Source organism: Salmo trutta, chromosome 15 (assembly GCF_901001165.1).
Source record: "Salmo trutta chromosome 15, fSalTru1.1, whole genome shotgun sequence".
In the NCBI taxonomy this organism is placed as follows: domain Eukaryota; kingdom Metazoa; phylum Chordata; class Actinopteri; order Salmoniformes; family Salmonidae; genus Salmo; species Salmo trutta.
The window spans coordinates 51378228-51400853 of NC_042971.1; the positions used below are offsets into that span (position 1 = coordinate 51378228).

At 40.9% G+C, this 22626-nt stretch overlaps 1 protein-coding gene across 1 annotated transcript; it reads right to left on the bottom strand.

The window, feature by feature from the left end:
* Positions 1 to 2870: 2870 nt before the first annotated feature.
* Positions 2871 to 21789, bottom strand: LOC115149283 (tricarboxylate transport protein B, mitochondrial). Its single transcript, XM_029692003.1, has 9 exons — positions 21451 to 21789; positions 7626 to 7733; positions 6468 to 6567; positions 6228 to 6366; positions 6026 to 6110; positions 5394 to 5498; positions 5155 to 5270; positions 4968 to 5041; positions 2871 to 4829 (listed from the first exon to the last, which is right to left on the bottom strand). Exons 1-9 carry the CDS (start codon positions 21560 to 21562, stop codon positions 4715 to 4717), a joined length of 954 nt encoding a protein of 317 aa, XP_029547863.1. The 5' UTR covers positions 21563 to 21789; the 3' UTR covers positions 2871 to 4714.
* Between the last annotated feature and the right edge of the window lie 837 nt (positions 21790 to 22626).

Below are 22626 nucleotides of genomic sequence, written 5' to 3' on the forward strand. Positions count from 1 at the left end.
CATAATAGGCTAAACAGACTCATCTTGTACACAATCTTTTATACTCTTTAATGCACACATGGCATATTCACAATCCCAAAGGCAAATGTTCCAAATGTCTCTCTTCAGGCAAATACAATCTGCAATGACTGTGTACGTCATCTTTCAATAAAACATGCTTACACAAGATCTTGTCTAAGAGCATCAAAAAAGGATGTATTTTACATTGGGTAGACATAACAGTGGCAAATGTCTTGTTTCATGCAAAACATCTATTAGGTTTTGCTAAATATAAACAGGGTCAGTTCTTGCCTTTTGGGGGCTAATTGCCTTTTGGGGGCTAATTGCTAACAGTGGAGCAGGTTGAACTAACATAATCTAAGCACACCAAGACAGTCGTGAAGAGGGCACGACAAAACCTACTCCGCCTCAGGAGACTGAAAAGATTTGGCATGGGTCATCAGATCCTCAAAAGGTTTTACAGCTGCACCATCGAGAGCATCCTGACGAGTTGCATCAGTGCCTGGTATGGAAACTGCTTGGCCTTCAACCGCAAGGCACTACAGAGGGTAGCGCATATGGCCCAGTACATCACCGGGGTCAAGCTTCCTGCCATCCAGGACCTCTATACCAGGCGGTGTCAGAGGAAGGCCCTAAAAATTGTCAACGACTCCAGCCACCCTAGTCATAGACTGTTCTCTCTGCTACCGCACGGCAAGCGGTACCAGAGTGCCAAGTCTAGCTCCAAGAGGCTTCTAAACAGCTTCTATCCCCAAGCCATAAGACTCCTGAACAGCTAATCAAATGGCAACCCGGATTATTTGCATTGCCCCCCCCCCCCACGCTGCTGCTACTACTACTCTATTATCTATGCATAGTCACTTTAATAACTCTACCTGCATATTACCTCAATTACCTCGACACCAGTACCCCGTGTATATAGCCCCGCTATTGTTATTTACCGCTGCTCTTTAATTATTTGTTATTCTTATCTCATACTTTTTTTGTTGGTATTTTCTTAAAACTGCATTGCTGGTTAAGGGCTTGTAAGAAAGCATTTTACTGTAAGGTCTACACCTGTTGTATTTGGCACACATGACAAATAAAATGTGATTTGATTTGAGTGACTGTCAGTGACTGACATAACAGATAAATTGCTGATGCTCAACCAAACTTCGACTTACACCTACTGTATTCTACTATTCTAACTCAACAGTAAATTGAGACCTCGACTGAGTAAAAAAATGTTTTAAAAAAATGTTGTCGTTTTAAAGAAAGTTTTCTTCAGTTCTACATATTTTGCTATGGGGCGGAGAGAAAATGTTACAATTTTATAAAACATTTCATGCAATTCTACTCAATTTGCAATGAGAGAAATAAATTGCAGTTTCAGAGCAAATTTCCAGCAATTCTACCAATTTTGCCATGGGGTGGAGATACATTTTTTTCTCTGTTTAAAGCAAATTTCCTGCAATTCTACAGGGGGAGGGGGGTGGCCTGAAGGTCAGGGACCCTGGGCAGGGTCGGTATTCAACATGATTATTACAAGTTTAGATAGCTGGTTAGAATAATTTACCAACCTGCTAATTGTTATCTGACATAGCTAATTGAGTGACCGTCAGTAACCATGTTTCAATCCAGTTTTCAAGCGAATCTTATCATATAAAAAATTATCACGACAGCTGTGATGGAAAAGGGAAGTTTCGGTGTAATTTAATAAATGCCGACACATAATTTGTTCGTTCGACATAGTGGGATCTTTTTGTGTCTGTAAAATGTATTATACTGGAAATGTCAGTGGAACGCCTTTATGCCCAAATATTGATATAATAACCATCATATCGAAGTAAATTTGGAGTCACGCTCCCACTACGACTCTGGAAACTATGCAGTTTATTAGGCTACAGATGACATTAGTTAAGATGAACTTCACAGGGTGGTGAAAGTACAAGGTGATGAGCTTGATGCTCCTTTCCATTAAATATCGAGGGTCTAATTCTGGTGATACGATGATCGATGCTTGGCTGCCGTTTGACAAATAAAAATATTCTCGCTCTTATCCATAATAATCTCATCATGTAGACTATACTAGATAGTATACTATCTTATTACATTAAATTAAAAATAAATATCTTATTGTTCGTCTATTACGGTTCTGTACTTTGTCATGTATTTGTACGTTTAATGTGGATCCCAGGAAGAGTAGCTGCTGCAGGCTAAACTAAACTAGAAAACCCTCACAGCCAACCCGCACTGTAGCTGGATCCCAGGAAGAGTAGCTGCTGCAGGCTAAACTAGAAAACCCTCACAGCCTACCCGCACTGTAGCTGGATCCCAGTAAGAGTAGCTGCTGCAGGCTAAACTAGAAAACCCTCACAGCCTACCCGCACTGTAGCTGGATCCCAAGAAGAGTAGCTGCTGCAGGCCAAACTAGAAAACCCTCACAGCCAACCCGCACTGTAGCTGGATCCCAGGAAGAGTAGCTGCTGCAGGCTAAACTAGAAAACCCTCACAGCCAACCCGCACTGTAGCTGGATCCCAGGAAGAGTAGCTTCTGCAGGCTAAACTAGAAAACCCTCACAGCCTACCCGCACTGTAGCTGGATCCCAGGAAGAGTAGCTGCTGCAGGCTAAACTAGAAAACCCTCACAGGCTACCCGCACTGTAGCTGCAAGCTGTTGGTCAGAGCGCATGTCTCAAGACCAAAGCAGGCACATTCGCTATTTAATGCAACAGTTTTTTTGACAAACCTATCGGTAGAGTTGAAAATGCTATGGAAACAAAACGTTTCATTCAGTACATGAAAACTTAAGCGAAAAGGTACATTTTGTGTGCACGACGTCATCACACACTGATTTTTATCCGCCCATTTAGTGGAAATACACCACCGGTGGGAAAATGAGCATATTTTATTTATGCAGATTCTGGAATATTCACATGAAAATCTGTCGCCGATTGAATGGAAACATAGCTAGTGACTGACATAATAGAAAAATTGTTGATGCACAACCAAACTTCGAACTTGCACCTTGTGAATTCTAACTCTCAACAGTAAATTGACAGCTGGACTGAGTTTATGCTGCTTATGCCTGGAGCCGCCCTGAATATAAATCTAGTCATTTTAAATTAAAATCAGTGTCCCCACCCCCTCCACACTACCAAGAAAATCTGGAATCATAAATTGTAAATCAAAGACATTTATACATACTCTATAACTGACAGGGAACATTACCAGACAACATCTCATTGAATTACTCAAGGCTGCATTATGACAGTCTCTGGTCAGCCATACTGCCAACCAGTACCAGTAGATCTAATCATGTCTGCCAATAAAAACATCTCAGCAAGGCCTCATTGCACTGTGTTACTGTCTATATTAAATAAAAACAATGAAGTTATTATACTGTATGACAGTAATGAAGAACTGACCCAGCTAAACATTCAACTATAGACATTAGTAACACTAGACATCTTATACCAGATTTCTAAAACAATCATGAGATACACTTGCAGGCACTTTCATACAACATTCACCCCCCCCCAAAAAAAAAACAATCATTATGTAAATATATTTCACATTTGCAAAGTTCATCACCCTCACCAGCATCATCTCAGTCTTGGTCATTGTTTTTATGGAATTAACTTTAAAAAGTGTTGGTGCATTCTGCAGAATGTCTGAGTATACTGTATGACATGTACATCTCTGTATTTGACGGACACCAAAAACAGGCTATTCACCACTACAGAATTAGTAGAATGAGTAGCAATTAAACACTGAGTTCTAATTCTATGGTCACAACAATTATGGTTACTACATATAGGGTGTGTTCGTAAATTCACTTTGGCCATCTACTCCGATTTCAGAGCACTCTGGTCTGAGTGTGCCACAGAACAGAATAACTGACGAATTTACGAACGCACCCATAATATCGTTCTACCATAAAGATATCTCTGAATATAACAATCTATAAGGCATTGTGATGTAATAGCACTCAGGTATGTAAAGCAGCTAAAACATTTCAGACCTGCATTAAACCTGGACAATAAGACTCATATGACCCGTGAACAAACAGACATGTCTGTTATACTGCTATTAGGGGAAAACGATGGTCTCTACCAGACCCATTTCCCTGGGTAATACCATTTCCTGTTAAATGTACACCGTGGCCCTTGGAGTTAAAAACCTCTGTGATCCTCCTCTATCATTTCAAGTGTTTTCTGTTGATCTACATCCCATTATTTGGGGTTTTCTAAGTATCATTTCATTTTTGATTAAGTCAAGTATGTTAACGTACAACATATGATAATAATAGCCATTAGTGAACTGAAGCACCGTCCGTCTACAACACTTCTCTGGAATGACACAGCGTTCCCATATTTCACTCACAGTGGCCCAATCCCTCACCCTACCCCCTGTGCCCTTGCTAAATCCCACTTGCGGATTTTAAGAAGATCAAAGACAGTAGGTATAAACAATATGATAGTAGTGTCCCCAATAGGATCCTATAGCACCCTAGGTGAAGTGCACTTAACTATCAAAGTAAACAAGGGTAGGGGACAGAACAACTTTCTGGAATGAAATACAGAGAGTCATGTCAGATCTGTGAGGAGGTTGCTAGTCATGGATAACCTAAGGAAAGGGCAAAAGGATTGGGTTTGGAATCAGGCCCTAGTTATGATGTCAACAGGCCTTCCGGGCCATTCCCTGCTCCGCTGGTCGTCACAGAAATGTGGTCTTAGTCCGTCTTCCAGACTTTGTTGAGGACCTTCACCACCTCCTCATAGATGATGAAGACGATAGCTACATCCATACACACCCTGCCCAGCCTGGGGACTGTACCCTTATAGAACCTGGGGAGAGAGGGAGGAAATAATGAAGGAAGGTAGGAGGCGAAGCACAGACACAGGGTCAATACCATTATCGGTCTGATAAAAATTGATGAAAATGAGACAGAAGGTCACAAAGTTAGTGTGTACAGAGATACTTACGCTTTAGGTCCCTCATGCTTCATGATCTTGACGGCACAGTCCAGGGTGCTTTTGTACTTGTGAGCCTCCAGACCCTGTTAGAGGAGAGACAGACAGGGTTTACTTAACAATATGATACAATACATGTATAGAGAAAGATCTACAATTCACTGCATGTGACCAGGTCATTGATCATGGCAGTGTCTACCTGCATCCTGGTTTTGATGACATCCAGAGGAGTGTTTCCAAACACACTGACAGCTCCAGCGAAGGCTCCGAATGCTCCCGTGACCAGAGGGTTAATGACCTTGTTAGGGTCATCACCTAGGAAACGGACAGGGAGAGACAGAGCAGTGAAACTCTCTGGATACACACACAGGTAAACAACACACACATACGCACAGGAGACAAGGATTCAAACTAAGTCGGTCACACACACACACACACCTTTGTACCAGTTCCTTAGAGAGGTCATAACATAGAAGCGGATGGCCTGGTTGGATCCCTGTTTCAGTACCGTGGCTGTCAGACCCTGGTACGTCCCCCTCAGGCCTGGAAGAGACAGACAGCACAACACCATAACACATCAACACACAGCCAATAACCATCCCACAACCTTCCGTCCAATTACCATAAAATAACCATCCAACGGCCATTTCAGTTATGGTGAGACCAGAGCAAATAACTGTCCAGCAGATGGCAGTAACTACTCCCTCTTCCCTTCACTAATCTCTTTCAACCAGGGGAGAATGACTCCCCTCCCATTGAAGCCAAAAAATGCAGTTGTTTAGAAAGAGTGCAAGGGCGAATTGAGTTACTGCACTTCACAGAGTAGACGTTCCCTAATGGAAATATGCAAATATATGCTAGAACGCACCAATAGGATCTCGCTAGCTCGTGCTTGGCTCTGCACCCCTCCTTGCTTGTTCTGCCCACTATGACTAATTTGTTCCCATTGGAAACGACAGGCTGTGGTGTATCTTGGATTAGTTATAAAAATTGGCGGTACTGCAGGCATTGTTAGCAGAAAACAGGATCCCCCTGTTAGGTGAATGGAAAAATGTCAATCATTGTGTTACCTTCTGTTCTGATGATCTCCCTGACTCCATGGAAAAATCCCCGGTACTTTGGGTTGGCTGACGACTGGTCATGGATGAACTTTACCTGAAATGACAAGTGGACGACACGGATTCAAATGATATGCAGATCTTTATTGACATCGACACCAACAAAAGCAAATAAAATGTTTTAGGAAATCTTAAACAGTTAAGACACACATACCTTGACCGTCTCCATGGGGCAGACCACCACCACAGCCTCAGCCATTCCTGCCCCCAGGCCACAGAAAAGACCCCGGGTACTGTCCAGCTTCCCATTCTCATCACGCATCTTATTACTGAGGAACTCAAACATACCAAACCTGATAGAGAGAGCGGTTGTCAGGGACATAGAAAACAGAGACAGAGACAGATAAACAGTGTGTGGTGTAGTGTGGTGTGGTTGAATGTGTGTGTGTAGTACCTGACAGCTGCTTTGGGTATGGAGCCATAGAGCAGTGAGCTGAGCCCTCTGTACAGACCCCTCACCCCATGACCGTCTACCGTCTGCTTCACACAGTCAACTACAGGGAGGGACAGAGAGAATCAGGGTGAGAAAGGACAAACATACACAGTCAACTGCAGATATTTCAACTCGGCTTGAGGTATTTTGTGCACGTTACATGTGGAACATTCAATAGTATTAACAAAAAGTAATGCATGGATATAGGAAAGTGTTAGTGACAGTCATGGTGCTTGCATCTACATAGGTTGGCATTTGTTGTCTTGACTCGTGTACTGGAGGCAGCTCTGCAGAGTGGTCACTACCTGGCACAGCCACAAAGTCAGCAAATCTGATTTTATCCCGAGTGGTGCAGCGGTCTAAAACAATGCATCTCAGTGCTAGACGCGTCACTACAGACCCTGGTTCGATTCCAGGCTGTATCACAACCGGCCGTGATTGGGATTCCCCATAGGGCGACGCACAATTGTATCAGCTTCGTCCGGGTTAGGGTTTGATCGGGGTAGGCCGTCATTGTAAATAAGAATTTGTTCTTAACTGACTTGCCTAATTAAATAAAGGTTAAATAAAATACATATTAAAAAAATGGTTTTACCACACTGCTAACCTAACCTTAAATTAAAACCAAAAAGCAACCTTTCATCTTCAAAAATGTTTACAATTTAGACAATCTTAACTTTGAAGCCGGCCCATCTAGCAGAAGCCGATCAGTTCTGCCTTCAGGGTAAAACTCATGACAATAAACATCAACTTGCAGCTTCTACAGTTAACAGTTCATGAGTATGAACTCAGAACTGACAAACAAACATGTTGCTCCAGAGCAACTCCAGGCCAAAGTCCACTGACTCTAAACACACAGACAACACAGCTAGGCACGCACACACACACACACACACACACACACCTCAGGAAAGTGTAGACCCATTTAGTACAGATCCCTGGCTCAAGGCTTTTCATTTATCTGCCATGTAAGGTCTACTGCAAACAGCTCTCTCTGTTTCAATGTGTGCCAATGATGGACTGTTACTGCTATTACTGGTAACAATATAGGAAATCATGTAAAAGTAACAAAATAATTCCCTTTCCTGTTTGGGAGAAACTGTTGGAACAGATACCCACCAATGCCTTTATATCTGGGAGGGTTGGCCTTCTCATCCAGCTGCAGCTGAGTCTTCACATACTCTGTAGGGAATGTAATACAGATCTCTATTCCTCCAGCAATACCACCTAGAGAGAGAGGGAGAGACAGAGAAACTGTTAGGGTTGGGCTGATCCCTATACCCTCTGCTCAATCTGAAACAGACACAAGTTCTCAGTTAAAGGTACAGCCTCCCAAAAAGTATTCATATCCCTTGACTTATTCCACATTGTGTTACAGCCCGAATTCAAAATTGATTAAATCAAATAAAATTCTCACCCATCTACAAACACCCCATAATAACAAAGTGAAAACATGTTTTTAGACATTTTTGCAAATGTATTTAAAATGAAATAGAGAAATATTTAATTTACATAAGTATTCACACCCGAGTCAATACTTTGTAGAAGCACCTTTTGGCAGCGATTACAGCTGTCTTTCTGGGTAAGTCTCGAAGAGCTTTCCACACCTGGATTGTGCAACATTTGCCCATTATTCTTTTCAAAATTCTTCAAGCTCTGTCAAACTGGTTGTTGATCATTGCAAGACAACAATTTTCAGGTCTTGCCATAGTTTTTACTTGAAACTCTAACTAGACCACTCAGGAACACACCGTCTTCTTGTTAAGAAAATCCAGTATAGATTTGGCCTTGTGTTTTAGGTTATTGTCCTGCTGAAAAGTGAATTCAACTCACAGTGTCCGGTGGAAAGCAGACTGAACCAGCTTTTCCTCTAGGATTATGCCTGCGCTTTGCTCCATCCAGTTTCTTTTTTATCCTGAAAAACTCCTCAGTCCTTAACGATTACAAGCATACCCATATCACGATGCAGCCACCACTATGCTTGAAAATATTGAGAGTAGTATTCAGTAATTTGTTGTATTAGATTTAACACTTTGTATTCAGGGTAAAAGTGAATTGCTTTGCCTCATTTTCTGCAGTTTTACTTTAGTGCCTTGTTGCAAACAGGATGCATGTTTTGGAACATTTTTTATTCTGTACAGGCTGTCTCTCTTTTCACTCTGTCAATTTGGTCAGTATTGTGGAGTAAGTATCATGTTCTTGATCCATCCTCAGTTTTCTCCTATTACAGCCATTAAAAACTTTGTAACTATTTTAAAGTCACCATTGGCCTCATAGTGAAATCCCTGAGCAGTTTTCCTTCCTCTCCGGCAACTGAGTTAGGAAGGACGCCTCTATCTTTGTAGTGACTGGGTGTATTGATACACCATCCAAAGTGTAATTAATAACTTCACCATACTAAAAAGGGTATTCAATGTTTTTTATTAATCCATCTACCAATAGGTGCCCTTCTTTGCAAGGCATTGCAAAACTTCCTTGGTCTTTGTGGTTGAATCTGTGTTTGAAATCCACTGCTCAACTGAGGGACCTTACAGATAGATAATTGTATGCGTGTGGCACAAAGATGAGGTAGTCAATCAAAAATCATGTTAAACACTATTATTGCACACAGAGTGAGTCCATGCAACTTATTATGTGACTTGTTAAGATATCTCCTCCCCCCCACAAACTTAAGGCTTGACACAACAAAGGGGTTGAATACTTACTGACTCTAGACATTTCAGCTTTTCATTTTTTATTCAATTTCAAAAAACATTATTCTACTTTGACATTATTGGGTATTGTGTGTAGGCCAGTGACAAAAAAAATCTCAATTTAATCTATTTTAAATTCAGGCTGTAACAAAAGGTGGAAAAAGTCAAGGGGTGTGAATACTTTCTGAAGGCCCTGTAGATGGGTCTTCTCTGCTAGCTGAATGGATGTCATCCTTTTATGTATAGCATGTGTTATTACTGCATTCACAAATGAAATATGGAAGAATATTCTAAAGAATCAAAGTGTTTCAATAACTTAACAATTTTAAAAGATCAACAGTGTAGGAGGACTTCTCTCTGTAACTGTAGTTTTATTGGTAACCTCGTGGTTCCACCTTAACAGCAGTAGCTCCACACATCTGCAGTTGAACAGCAAACAGAAAGAAGGTCTCTGATTGGTTAAACTGGGATTCTGCCCACAGGATACTCCCCTCTGTGCTGTTCCTGATCAGTGGGGGTGTGACTAGTCGTCACTAGTTACCACAGCCACGGTCATAAACCTGCCTATTTCTACAATGTAGTCAATTTAAACCTAACAATAACCTTAACCACACTGCTAACCTTATGTCTAAGCCTAACCTTAAATTAAGACCAAAAATCTCACTTTGGTTTTCATTGATTTTTACAATAAATCCAATTTTGACTTTGTGGCTGTGGTAACCGGTGTTCTCCACTGGAACAGAGAAAGTAGTACACACATAGGGTGCGTTCCTCTGCCCGTGCGTTAGTGACGCATGCCAGATCTTACAACGCCTGGATAGGTATTTTACATATCAGCTAACCACATCATGCTGTATGTTATAGCAATCTGGTGCCCGCGGCACAGTCAATGATGTGGCACACAACCAGCAACAGCGCTTTTTCAACCTCAGGAGGCTGAAGAAACTCGGCTTTGCCCCCGAGCCACAGCCTGTTCCTCCCGCTACCATCTAGAAGGCGGAGACAGTACAAGTCCATCAAAGCTGGGACCGAGAGGTAGCTTCTATCTCCAGGCTATCAGACTGTTAAATAGTCACCACTAGCCAGCTTCCGCCCAGTACACTGACCTGAACTTTAGTCACTGTTACTAGCCGGCTACCACCCGGTACTCTACCCTGCACCTTAGAGACTGCTGCTCTGTGTGTATAGTCATTGAACTGTATTCTAGTCAAGGCTTATCCTGTATAACTACTGCTGTATACAACTTTTCTATTCATATACTGCCAATACTGTCTATACAAACCATCAAATACATACAGTTGAAGTCGGAAGTTTACATACACCTCAGCCAAATACATTTAAACTCAGTTTTTCACAATTACTGACATTTAATCCCAGTTAAAATTCCCTGTCTTAGGTCAGTTAGGATCACCACTTTATTTTAAGAATGTGAAATGTCAGAATAATAGTAGAGAGAATGATTTATTTCAGCTTTTATTTCTTTCATCGCATTCCCAGTGGGTCAGAAGTTTACATGCACTCAATTAGTATTTGGTAGCATTGCCTTTAAATTGTTTAACTTGGGTCAAACGTTTCAGGTAGCCTTACACAAGCTTCCCACAATAAGTTGGGTGAATTTTGGCCCATTCCTACTGACAGAGCTGGGTAACTGAGTCAGGTTTGCGGGCCTCCTTGCTCGCACATGCTTTTTCAGTTCTGCCCACAAATTTTCTATAGGATTGAAGTCAGGGCTTTGTGATGGCCACTCCAATACCTTGACTTTGTTGTCCTTAAGCCATTTTTGGCTGATTTCTTTTCATTTTCCCATGATGTCAAGCAAAAAGGCACTGAGTTTGAAGGTAGGCCTTGAAATACATCCACAGGTACACCTCCAATTGACTCAAATGATGTCAATTAGCCTATCAGAAGCTTCTAAAGCCATGACATCATTTTCTGGAAAAATACCACGCTGTTTAAAGGCACAGTCAACTTAGTGTATGTAAACTTCTGACCCACTGGAATTGTGATACAGTGAATTATAAGTGAAATAATCTGTGTAAACAATTGTTGGAAAAATTAATTGTGTCAAACACAAAGTACATGTTCTAACTGACTTGCCAAAACTATAGTTGTTAACAAGAAATTTGTGGAGTGGTTGAAAAACGAGTTTTAATGACTCCAACCTAAGTGTATGTAAACTTCCGACTTCAACTGTACTTGTATATATTTATATTCCGGACTCTGACATTGCTCATTCTAATAATTTAGATATTTCTTAATTCCTTTATCTTTTGGGGGGGATTTGCTTATATCGTCAGGTATTTTTTTTTAAAATAGCCTAGTGGTTAGAGCGTTGGGCCAGTAACCGAAAGGTTGCTGGATCGAATCCCCGAGCTGACAAGATAAAAATCTGTTGTTCTGCCCCTGAACAAGGCAGTTAACCCACTGGGGAACAGTGGGTTGTCATTGTAAATAATAATTTGTTATTAACTGACTTGCCTAGTTAAATAAAAAGGTTAAATGTATTAATTAATTCAACCTTTATTTAACTAGGAAAGTCAGTTAAGAACAAATTCTTATTCACAATGACGGCCTACCCTGGCCAAACCCGGACGATGCTGGGTCAATTGTGCACCGCCCTATGGGACTCCCAATCACAGCCGGATGTGATATAGCCTGAATTCGAACCAGGGACTGTAGTGATGCCTCTTGCACTGAGTTGCAGTGCCTTAGACCACTGCGCCACTCGGGAGCCCAGTGGCACTGCACTGTTGGGGCTAAGAACATAAGCATTTCGCTACACCTGCGATAAAATCTGCTGAATATGTGTATGCGACCAATAGAATTTCATTTGATGCATGCAACGTCTTAGCAGGGGACCGCGAGCTAGAGCTACACACACTCAGTGACACAAAGTCATCACAGACATATAGAGTTTGTTGCCGGTAGCAACCTAAAAGTTATATGATAATTTAGCATTCTCAACTACTGATCTCTAACCAGTTGTAACTATGCTAAAAACTCACCCTGGGAAAAAAAAAATCGGTTAGATTTGGAGTTGGGAAAGCTGACCCTAAACCTGTGTGTGTGTTTGGGAAACGTCCTGGCTGAACCTCAACCCCATGCTGCTGCTTCTGAAAGAGACATTTGTTGAGGCTCTGGACTTCAGCATGCATTTCACCTAAAGACACAGACATGCTGGTCCGTCAGTCCCACACAGGAATGGACATGCAACAATCTCCACAAACACACACACGCTCATGCAAATGATCTTGTTATTACACAATAGGCTCAAAATTCTGCCCGGTACCTTCCGTCATAAAGTTAGATATTTATAATTAGACGTGTCTAAGTTTCCTCATAACAGGACAGGAGAAAGACAACCAGTTTGTCAGGTCTGACTACTGAGATTGTAATCGTCTCTGGGCTAATAGACAGCTTTGCTGACTGGTCTCTGGTGGGAGGGAAACATTCGAGCACACACACACTTATTTTCTTGCAAAGGAAAGTGTGCAAGCAAAACACGCTGAAATAAATGATTGTGCAACAATGATACTTCAATATGAGTTGACTTTTGAACTGACCTACTACAACTCTCTATGTTGAGAAAGAAGGGCTCAGAGTTAAAGATAAGGAGCAGCCAAAATACAGCATAGCCAGATTTAACGTAATCTGTGTAGATGAGGGTGTTGAAGACCATAGTTTATGCTCAACAACATTACCAACTAATTGATTTACATTTATGGCACATTTTACTGGGTCTCAGAGTGCTTTGCATTCTATGGGGGTAGTCAAGTGCAAAAATTGCACTAAAAAGTGAACAGTGAAGAAAGAAAATTGAAGAAAAAAAAAAAAACCTACCTTCAGCATGGGACCCTGGCCCTGGTCTGATCTGGTCGGGTGAAAGGATGTTGTAATCCAGCTGCACGTGTGCTGTGTGTGTGTGTGTGTGTGTGTGTGTGTGTGTGTGCACTCTCTGAACTGCAGAAGTGTGTGGATTTATGCTGTGTCATCATGGTTCATGGACTCAGTAACACAGCACTGCACTGCAGGCCCCAGCTCCCTGCCAAGCACTCACATTATTGGGTGAATCTCAATGGTAGTGTAAAGATGGATTCCTTTTATCTCCTTTCCTTCATTTCGGTTTGACTGTGAAAGCACTTCCTGGTAGACATTAGAGGTCGACCGATTCATCGGAATGGCCGAATAATTAAGGCCGATTTCAAGTTTTCATAACAATCGGACATCGGTATTTTTGGACACCGATTTGGCCAATTTTTTTTTATTTTATTTTTTTAACACCTTTATTTAACTAGGCAAGTCAGTTATGAACACATTCTTATTTTCAATGACGGCCTAGGAACGGTGGGTTAACTGCCTTGTTCAGGGGCAGAACGACAGATTTTTACCTTGTCAGCTCGGGGATTCAATCTTGCAACCTTACGGTTACTTGTCCAACGCTCTAACCACCTGCCTTACGTTGCACTCCACGAGGAGCCTGCCTGTTACGCAAATGCAGTAAGAAGCCAAGGTAAGTTGCTAGCTAGCATTAAACTTATCTTATAAAAAACAATCAATAAATCATAATCACTATTTAAACTAGTAATATCATCAACCATGTCTAGTTATCTAGCGTGTCCTGCGTTGCATATAATCAATGCGATGCGCATTCGCGAAAAAGGACTGTCGTTGCTCCAATGTATACCTAACCATGAACATCAATACCTTTCTTAAAATCAATACACAAGTATATATTTTTAAACCTACATATTTAGTTAAAATTGCCTGCAAACATGAATTTATTTTAACTAGGAAAATTGTGTCACTTCTCTTGCAACAGAGTCAGGGTATATGCAGCAGTTTGGGCCGCCTGGCTCATTGCGAACTGTGAAGACTATTTCTTCCTAACAAAGACAGCCAACTTCGCTAAACAGGGGATGATTTAACAAAAGCGCATTTGCGAAAAAAGCACAATCGTTGTACAACTGTACCTAACCATAAACATCAATGCCTTTCTTAAAATCAATACACAGAAGTATATATTTTTAAACCTGCATATTTAGCTAAAAGAAATCCAGGTTAGCAGACAATATTAACCAGGTGAAATTGTGTCACTTCTCTTGCGTTCATTGTACGCAGAGTCAGGGTATATGCAACAGTTTGGGCCGCCTGGCTCGTTGCGAACTAATTTGAAAGAATTTTACGTAATTATGACATAACATTGAAGGTTGTGCAATGTAACAGGAATATTTAGACTTATGGATGCCACCCGTTAGATAAAATACAGAACCGTTCCGTATTTCACTGAAAGAATAAACGTTTTGTTTTCGAGATTATAGTTTCCGGATTCGACCATATTAATGACCTAAGGCTCGTATTTCTGTGCGTTATTATGTTATAATTAAGTCTATGAATTGATAGAGCATTCTGACTGAGCGATGGTAGGCACCAGCAGGCTCGTAAGCATTCATTCAAACAGTGCTTCAAGCGTTGGGCTGTTTATGACTTCAAGCCTATCAACTCCCGAGATTAGGCTGGTGTAACCGATGTGAAATGGCTAGCTAGTTAGCGGGGTGCGCGCTAATAGCGTTTCAAACGTCACTCGCTCTGAGACTCGGAGTAGTTGTTCCCCTTGCTCTGCATGGGTAACGATGCTTCGAGGGTGGCTGTTGTCGATGTGTTCCTGGTTCGAGCCCAGGTAGGAGCGAGGAGAGGGACGGAAGCTATACGTTACACTGGCAATACTAAAGTGCCTATAAGAACATCCAATAGTCAAAGGTATATGAAATACAAATGGTATAGAGAAAAATAGTCCTATAATTCCTACAATCTAAAACTTCTGACCCGGGAATATTGAAGACTCATGTTAAAAGGAACCACCAGCTTTCATATGTTCATGTTCTGAGCAAGGAACTTAAACGTTAGCTTTCTTACATGGCACTTATTGCACTTTTACTTTCTTCTCCAACACTTTGTTTTTGCATTATTTAAACCAAATTGAACATGTTTCATTATTTATTTGAGGCTAAATTGATTTTATTGATGTATTATATTAAAGTTAAAATAAGTGTTAATTCAGTATTGTTGTAATTGTCATTATTAAAAAATAAATAATAATAAAAAAAAAAATGTAAACGTCCGATTAAATCGGTATCGGCTTTTTTTGGTCCTCCAATAAATCGGTATCGGTCGACCTCTAGTAGACATCCATCATATTGCTCTCATCTATTCTGTGAGTTAAAATGAGTGTGCCCCTATAACTCACGTTTCACTCCAGGTGAAAGCATAGTAGTTGACTGATACCGATACACCTTTAAAAAAAAAAAAAAAAAAAAGAATTGTCCTGAAAAATGTGCCAGAGAACTGAGAGACAGACAAATTATTTCAATCACCTAAAGTAGAGAGTGATATTTCCAGTCAATCAGGGCATTGGAATGGATCTGTGTTCACTTGTTCTGAAATAGTTTCTGTAGTTAAAAACAGATAAGATAAGCATTCCGGAAACATTATTTTGTTGAAATATAATTTGATCTGAGAAATTAAGCTAAATGATTGCACCCAAATTGGCCATATTCATTTATAGGACTTACAGGAAGTTTAAATACACCTTAGCCAAATACATTTAAACTCAGTTTCACAATTCCTGGCATTTAATCCTAGTAAAAATTCCCCGTCTTAGGTCAGTTAGGATCACCACTTTATTTTAAGAATGAAATGTCAGAATAATAGTAGAGAGAATGATTTATTTCAGTTTTTATTTCTTTCATCGCATTACCAGTGGGTCAGAAGTTTACATACACTCAATTAGTATTTGGTAGCATTGCCTTTAAATTGTTGAACTTGGGTCAAACGTTTAGGGTAGCCTTCCACAAGCTTCCCACAATAAGTTGGGTCAATTTTGGCCCATTCCTCCTGACACAGCTGGTGTAACAGTCAGGTTTGTGGGCCTCCTTGCTCGCACACGCTTTTTCAGTTCTGCCCACAAATGTTCTATAGGATTGAAGGCAGGGCTTTTAGATGGGCACTCCAATACCTTGACTTTGTTGTCCTTAAGCCATTTTTCCACAACTTTGGAAGTATGCTTGGGGTCATTGTCCATTTGGAAGACCCATTTGTGACCAAGCTTTAACTTCCTGACTGATGTCTTGAGATGTTGCTTCAATATATCCACATTTTCCATCATCATGATGCCATCTATTTTGCGAAATGCACCAGTCCCTCCTGCAGCAAAGCACCCCCACAACATGATGCTGCCACCCCCATGCTTCATGGTTGGGATGGTGTTCTTTGGCTTGTAAGCCTCCCCCTTTTTCCTCCAAACATAACAATGATCATTATGGCCAAACATTTCTATTTTTGTTTTATCAGACCAGAGGACATTCTCCAAAAAGTATGATCTTTGTCCCCATATGCAGTTGCAAACCGTAGTCTGGCTTTTTATGGCGGTTTTGGAGCAGTGGCTTCTTCCTTGCTGAGCGGCCTTTCAGGTTATGTCGATATAGGACTCCTTTTACTGTGGATATAGATACTTTTGTACCTGTTTCCTCCAGCATCTTCACAAGGTCCTTTGCTGTTGTTCTGGGATTGATTTGCAGTTTCGCACCAAAGTACGTTCATCTTTAGGGAGACAGAACACCTTCCTGAGTGGTATGACGGCTGCGTGGTCCCATGGTGTTTATACTTGCGTACTATTGTTTGTACAGGTGAACGTGGTACCTTCAGGCATTTGGAAATTGCTCCCAAGGATGAACCAGACTTGTGGAGGTCTACAATATTTTTTCTGAGGTCTTGGCTGATTTCTTTTGATTTTCCCATGATGTCAAGCAAAAAGGCACTGAGTTTGAAGGTAGGCCTTGAAATACATCCACAGGTACACCTCCAATTGACTCAAATGATGTCAATTAGCCTATCAGAAGCTTCTAAAGCCATGACATCATTTTCTGGAATTTTCCAAGCTGTTTAAAGGCACAGTCAACTTAGTGTATGTAAACTTCTGACCCACTGGAACTGTGATACAGTGAATTATAAGTGAAATAATCTGTCTGTAAACAATTGTTGGAAAAATTACTTGTGTCATGCACAAAGTAGATGTCCTTACCGACTTGCCAAAACCATAGTTTGTTAACGAGAAATTTGTGGAGTGGTTGAAAAACTAGTTTTAATGACTCCAACCTAAGTGTATGTAAACTTCCGAATTAAATTGTATATAATATTCAATAATTATAGTACCTAACATCCAATTTGGACCAAATGTTTTGCTAACAGTGAGTAAGACATGAGGAGTGCAAAGAAGTGGTCAAAAGCCATACACCCCCACACCAATCCGACCCCAACAATGAGTATATAGTATCATTACTCTATCTTTGACAAGTGGTATGGAGCTGCGGTTTGGAGTATTGTTTCTTCATCCTATGTAATGTATTCTCAGCAACAACAAAAAAATATGTTTTATTCATGTTTAGAGAAATGAGTCATTGAAGTTGTTGGGTTTATGTCCCAAATTACATATTGGTTTTCTTACAGGGTAAGTCTTTGAACCAGGTATGACAGCAACCCATTCTTTGGTTTTGTTTACCTGGCCACTGCTTCAAATGCTAACTTTATATAATTTGTGGCACAAATCCAATGCAAGTCAATGGTACCTATGTTAGCATTTTTGTGCTTTATATCCAAATCATCTATAAGTTACACAATACATTTTTAGATACTTTAGGAAGATTTGGACATGAAGCATGAACAACAGAAATTATTTCAGAAGAATCTGAGATGGTGGGTGTCAAAATCATTTTTTTTCGTGCCTTTTGAGGTTGAACAACATCCTTGCAAAAAGCAAGATACAAAAGCAATATAGGCAGTTTGGCACAAATGAATGCCCACAACTATCACCCATGAATTCCCACAGCTATCACCCATGAATGCCCACAGCTATCACCCATGAATGCCCACAGCTATCACCCATGAATGCCCACAGCTATCACCCATGAATGCCCACAGCTATCACCCATCACCCATGAATGCTCTTAGTTATGACATAAAAGAGACAAAACAAGTAGTAGAACTGCATTCAAGGGTTCCTTGATTTTTTTTAATCTGTTGCATGTGCAGCAATGTTTCCATCCAAGGACCTTCCTCCTCAGGCTGCATAAGCATACATAAGTATTTGCTGGACCTGCGATAACACCTGCAAAATTGTGTACACGACCAATAAACTTTGACTTGATTTGCATGTAAACTTACTATGACCACAAATATCTACACAGCCGTGCAACACAAGGCAATAGCCAGGTTCAGCGTATACAGTAGTGGCCAAAAGTTTTGAGAATGACACAAATATTAATTTCCAAAATTTGCTGCTTCAGTGTCTTTAGATATTTTTGTCAGATGTTACTATGGAATACTGAAGTATAATTACAAGCATGTCATAAGTGTCAAAGGCTTTTATTGACAATTACATGAAGTTGATGCAAAGAGTTAATATTTACAGTGTTGACCCTTCTTTTTCAAGACCTCTGCAATGCGCCCTGGCATGCTGTCAATTAACTTCTGGGCCACATCCTGACTGATGGCAGCCCATTCTTACATAATCAATGCTTGGAGTTGGTCAGAATTTGTGGGTTTTTGTTTGTCCACCCGCCTATTGAGGATTGACCACAAGTTCTCAATGGGATTAAGGTCTGGGGAGTTTCCTGGCCATGGACCCAAAATATCGATGTTTTGTTCCCCGAGCCACTTAGTTATCACTTTTGCCTTATGGCAAGGTGCTCCATCATGCTGGAAAAGGCATTGTTCGTCACCAAACTGTTCCTGGATGGTTGGGAGAAGTTGCTCTCGGAGGATGTGTGTGGTACCATTCTTTATTCATGGCTGTGTTCTTAGGCAAAATTGTGAGTGAGCCCACTCCCTTGGCTGAGAAGCAACCTCACACATGAATGGTCTCAGGATGCTTTACTGTTGGCATGACACAGGACTGATGGTAGCGCTCACCTTGTTTTCTCCGGACAAGCTTTTTTCCGGATGACCCAAACAATCGGAAAGGGGATTCATCAGAGAAAATGACTTCACCCCAGTCCTCAGCAGTCCAATCCCTGTACTTTTTGCAGAATATCAGTCTGTCCCTGATGTTTTTCCTGGAGAGAAGTGGCTTCTTTGCTGCCCTTCTGGACACCAGGCCATCCTCAAAGTCTTCACCTCATTGTGCATGCAGATGCACTCACATCTGCCAGCTGCCATTCCTGAGCAAGCTCTGTACTGGTGGTGTCCCGATCCTGCAGCTGAATCAACTTTAGGAGACGGTCCTGGCACTTGGTGGACTTTTTTGGGCACCCTGAAGCCTTCTTCACAACAATTGAACCACTCTCCTAGAAGTTCTTGATGATCCGATAAATGGTTGATTTAGGTGCAATCTTACTGGGAGCAATATCCTTGCCTGTGAAGCCCTTTTTGTGCAAAGCAATGATGATGGCACATGTTTCCTTGCAGGTAACCATGGATGACAGAGGAAGAACAATGATTCTAAGCACCACCCTCCTTTTGAAGCTTCCAGTCTGTTATTCGAACTCAATCAGCATGACAGAGTGATCTCCAGCCTTGTCCTCGTCAACACTCACACCTGTGTTAACGAGAGAATCACTGACATGATGTCAGCTGGTCCTTTTGTGGCAGGGCTGAAATGCAGTGGAAAAGTTTTTTTGGGGGGGGGGATTCAGTTCATTTGCATGGCAAAGAGGGATTTTGCAATTAATTACATCACTCTTCATAACATTCTGGAGTATATGCAAATTGCCATCATACAAACTGAGGCACCAGACTTTGAAAATTAACATTTGTGTCATTCTTGTGTCCCACCCACCAACCCCTCTTTTACGCTACTGCTACTCTGTTCATCATATATGCATAGTCACTTTAACCATATCTACATGTACAAACTACCTCAATCAGCCTGACTAACCAGTGTCTGTATATAGCCTCGCTACTGTATATAGCCTGTCTTTTTACTGTTGTTTTATTTCTTTACCTACCTATTGTTCACCTAATACCTTTTTTGCACTATTGGTTAGAGCCTGTAAGTAAGCATTTCACTGTAAGGTTTACACCTGTTGTATTCGGCGCACGTGACAAATAAACTTTGATTTGATTCTCAAAACTTTTGGCCACAACTGTACTCTGAGAAAGGGATAGAACAGCCAAACATTATCTGTGTTGGCACCAAGTGTTCTACAAAATTCAAACAAATTCTTTCCTAGATTGGAACTTTGAAAATGTTTTGTGTCTGAAACCAAGTTTGCCAGATTCTGTAACTTTAGTGTTACAGCACACTCCACTCAGCCCCCATTCCTGTGAGAGGAAAGCCTGCCTAACTTCCATTCATAAGCCATGTTAACCAAGCTCTGCTGGACTGAGGGGGGATTCAGTAGGATCATGGGGTCAGAAATTATCAGAGAAAAAGGACCATGACATGCATCTAATTAACTCTATACACCCTGGAACTTTCAGCCAGAGCATGTGTCCTTGATTAGAACAGACACACCGTTCGTTCACACACACACACACACACACACACACACACACACACACACACACACACACACTGAAGTAAAGGCTCAAAGGGCAAATTGATAGTAGTAGTTCAGATGGAGCCAGTTCCATAGTCAAAGTGAGTAGAATTTCGCTGAACACTTCGAGGTTACTACAGTTTAAAGACAACCCTGGCTTAGACATGGTAGACACTTGTTTTAGGTTTAATTTCAAACTATTTAATACTGTCTTGTATTCCTTAAGTCTCATATGCGTTCAATAATTCTCATATTGCAGCACCCTGTCAAGAACAGCACATGATACGGGTTGCTATATTGTAATCAAAGTCCGACTCTCGAAGATACCTTCATGAATTGACGCTAAAGGTGGTTAGCGTCTATGAATTGGCTACTTACTCCCTAGCAACTGATTGACATGTAGTTCATGACTAAATGAATAAGACATGTCTGAATGGATTAGTAGACTCTCAAATAACTCACCACACTAACAAAGCTCACCTCACCACTCCCATAGCAAGCACTATAGGCAGGCAATCGTGTTTAAATATATTGCTACAATATAACAGACTGCCACACGACAAAAGTAAACAGAAACCCATGTAGAATAGCCTGCATTGTCACAGTGACAATGACTTGCTGTGTTAGAATGTAGCAAGGCGCTGGAATGAACACTGTATGAAAATGTGATACAAAGTATCAGCAGCTTACACAAGGAAAGATGAATGACTTCATCCTTACCTGCTAGAATGGCTTTGCCCGGGTGGGTGAGTTTGGCTTTCCCTGCTGGCGCGGCTGCGGCCAAACAGCGGGGTCTGTGGAAGGGACTCACAAATGTGGGATTCCCGGACATATTGGCAAAAAACAACCTAGAACTTGTTCTATTCTACGACGACACTCGTTCTCTCTCGCGATCGTCAGCCTCCGTGCACTCTATTGCTCTGTGCACGAATTGCTGTGCGATCACTTACAAAGGCAGTGTTGATCATTGGACTTGGCACAGTACAAAAGCTAATGTTGAATCTGCACTTTTGACAGGCGAAGTTTCCTCACTCCTCCATTGCCAGCAGGCTAGTGTATCTGCCCATCGTGGTCAGTGTTTTTAGGGCGGGGCGCGGGGTTTTCACCCAGATAAAAGCGCCATATTTTTCACAAACGCAAATCCGATTTAAGGTGGAAGGGGACTTGGTTTTATATTCACACATTCAACAGACATTCAACAGACATTCAACAGACATTCAACAGACATTCAACAGACATTCGCCGAAAGCAATTTAAAAATGTATACATTTATAACTAATTCACCGTTTGTCACAGAATCGTCAAACTAGATATGATTTATTCTATAAATGTCTAGCATACTTTTACAACCTTTGTTTTGAGTAGAAATTCCAGTTTTGACTTGATAGAAATACATAAAATCTATAAAATGGCATTTAAAGCAGTATAAATCAATACTTAATTCACCGTTTGTCACAGAATCGTCAAACTATGTATGATATATTCCATAAATGTCTAGTATACTTTTACATCTTTGTTTTGACAAAAAAATCCAGTTTTGATTTGATAGAGGGCATGTAGTCCATCTAGAGGGCGTGTGGTCAAAGTTCTAACCAGTCTGTTATACTCTATTAGAAGGGGCCTCTGCATCTTCAGTCATATTAAAATAGATAACTGGAATAAACTACGGGATGAAGGGGTCAGGCCTGACTAACAAAGACAGGTGGATGGACCAAGAGGATCAACAGGGACATTCCACAGTGGAGATAAGGACAACTAAGATTGAACCATAACATACACTACCATTCAAAAGTTTGGGACCAATTAGAAATGTCTTTGTTTTTGAAAGAAAATACAAGTTTTTGTCCATTAAAATAACATCAAATTGATCAGAAATACATTGTAGACATTGTTAAT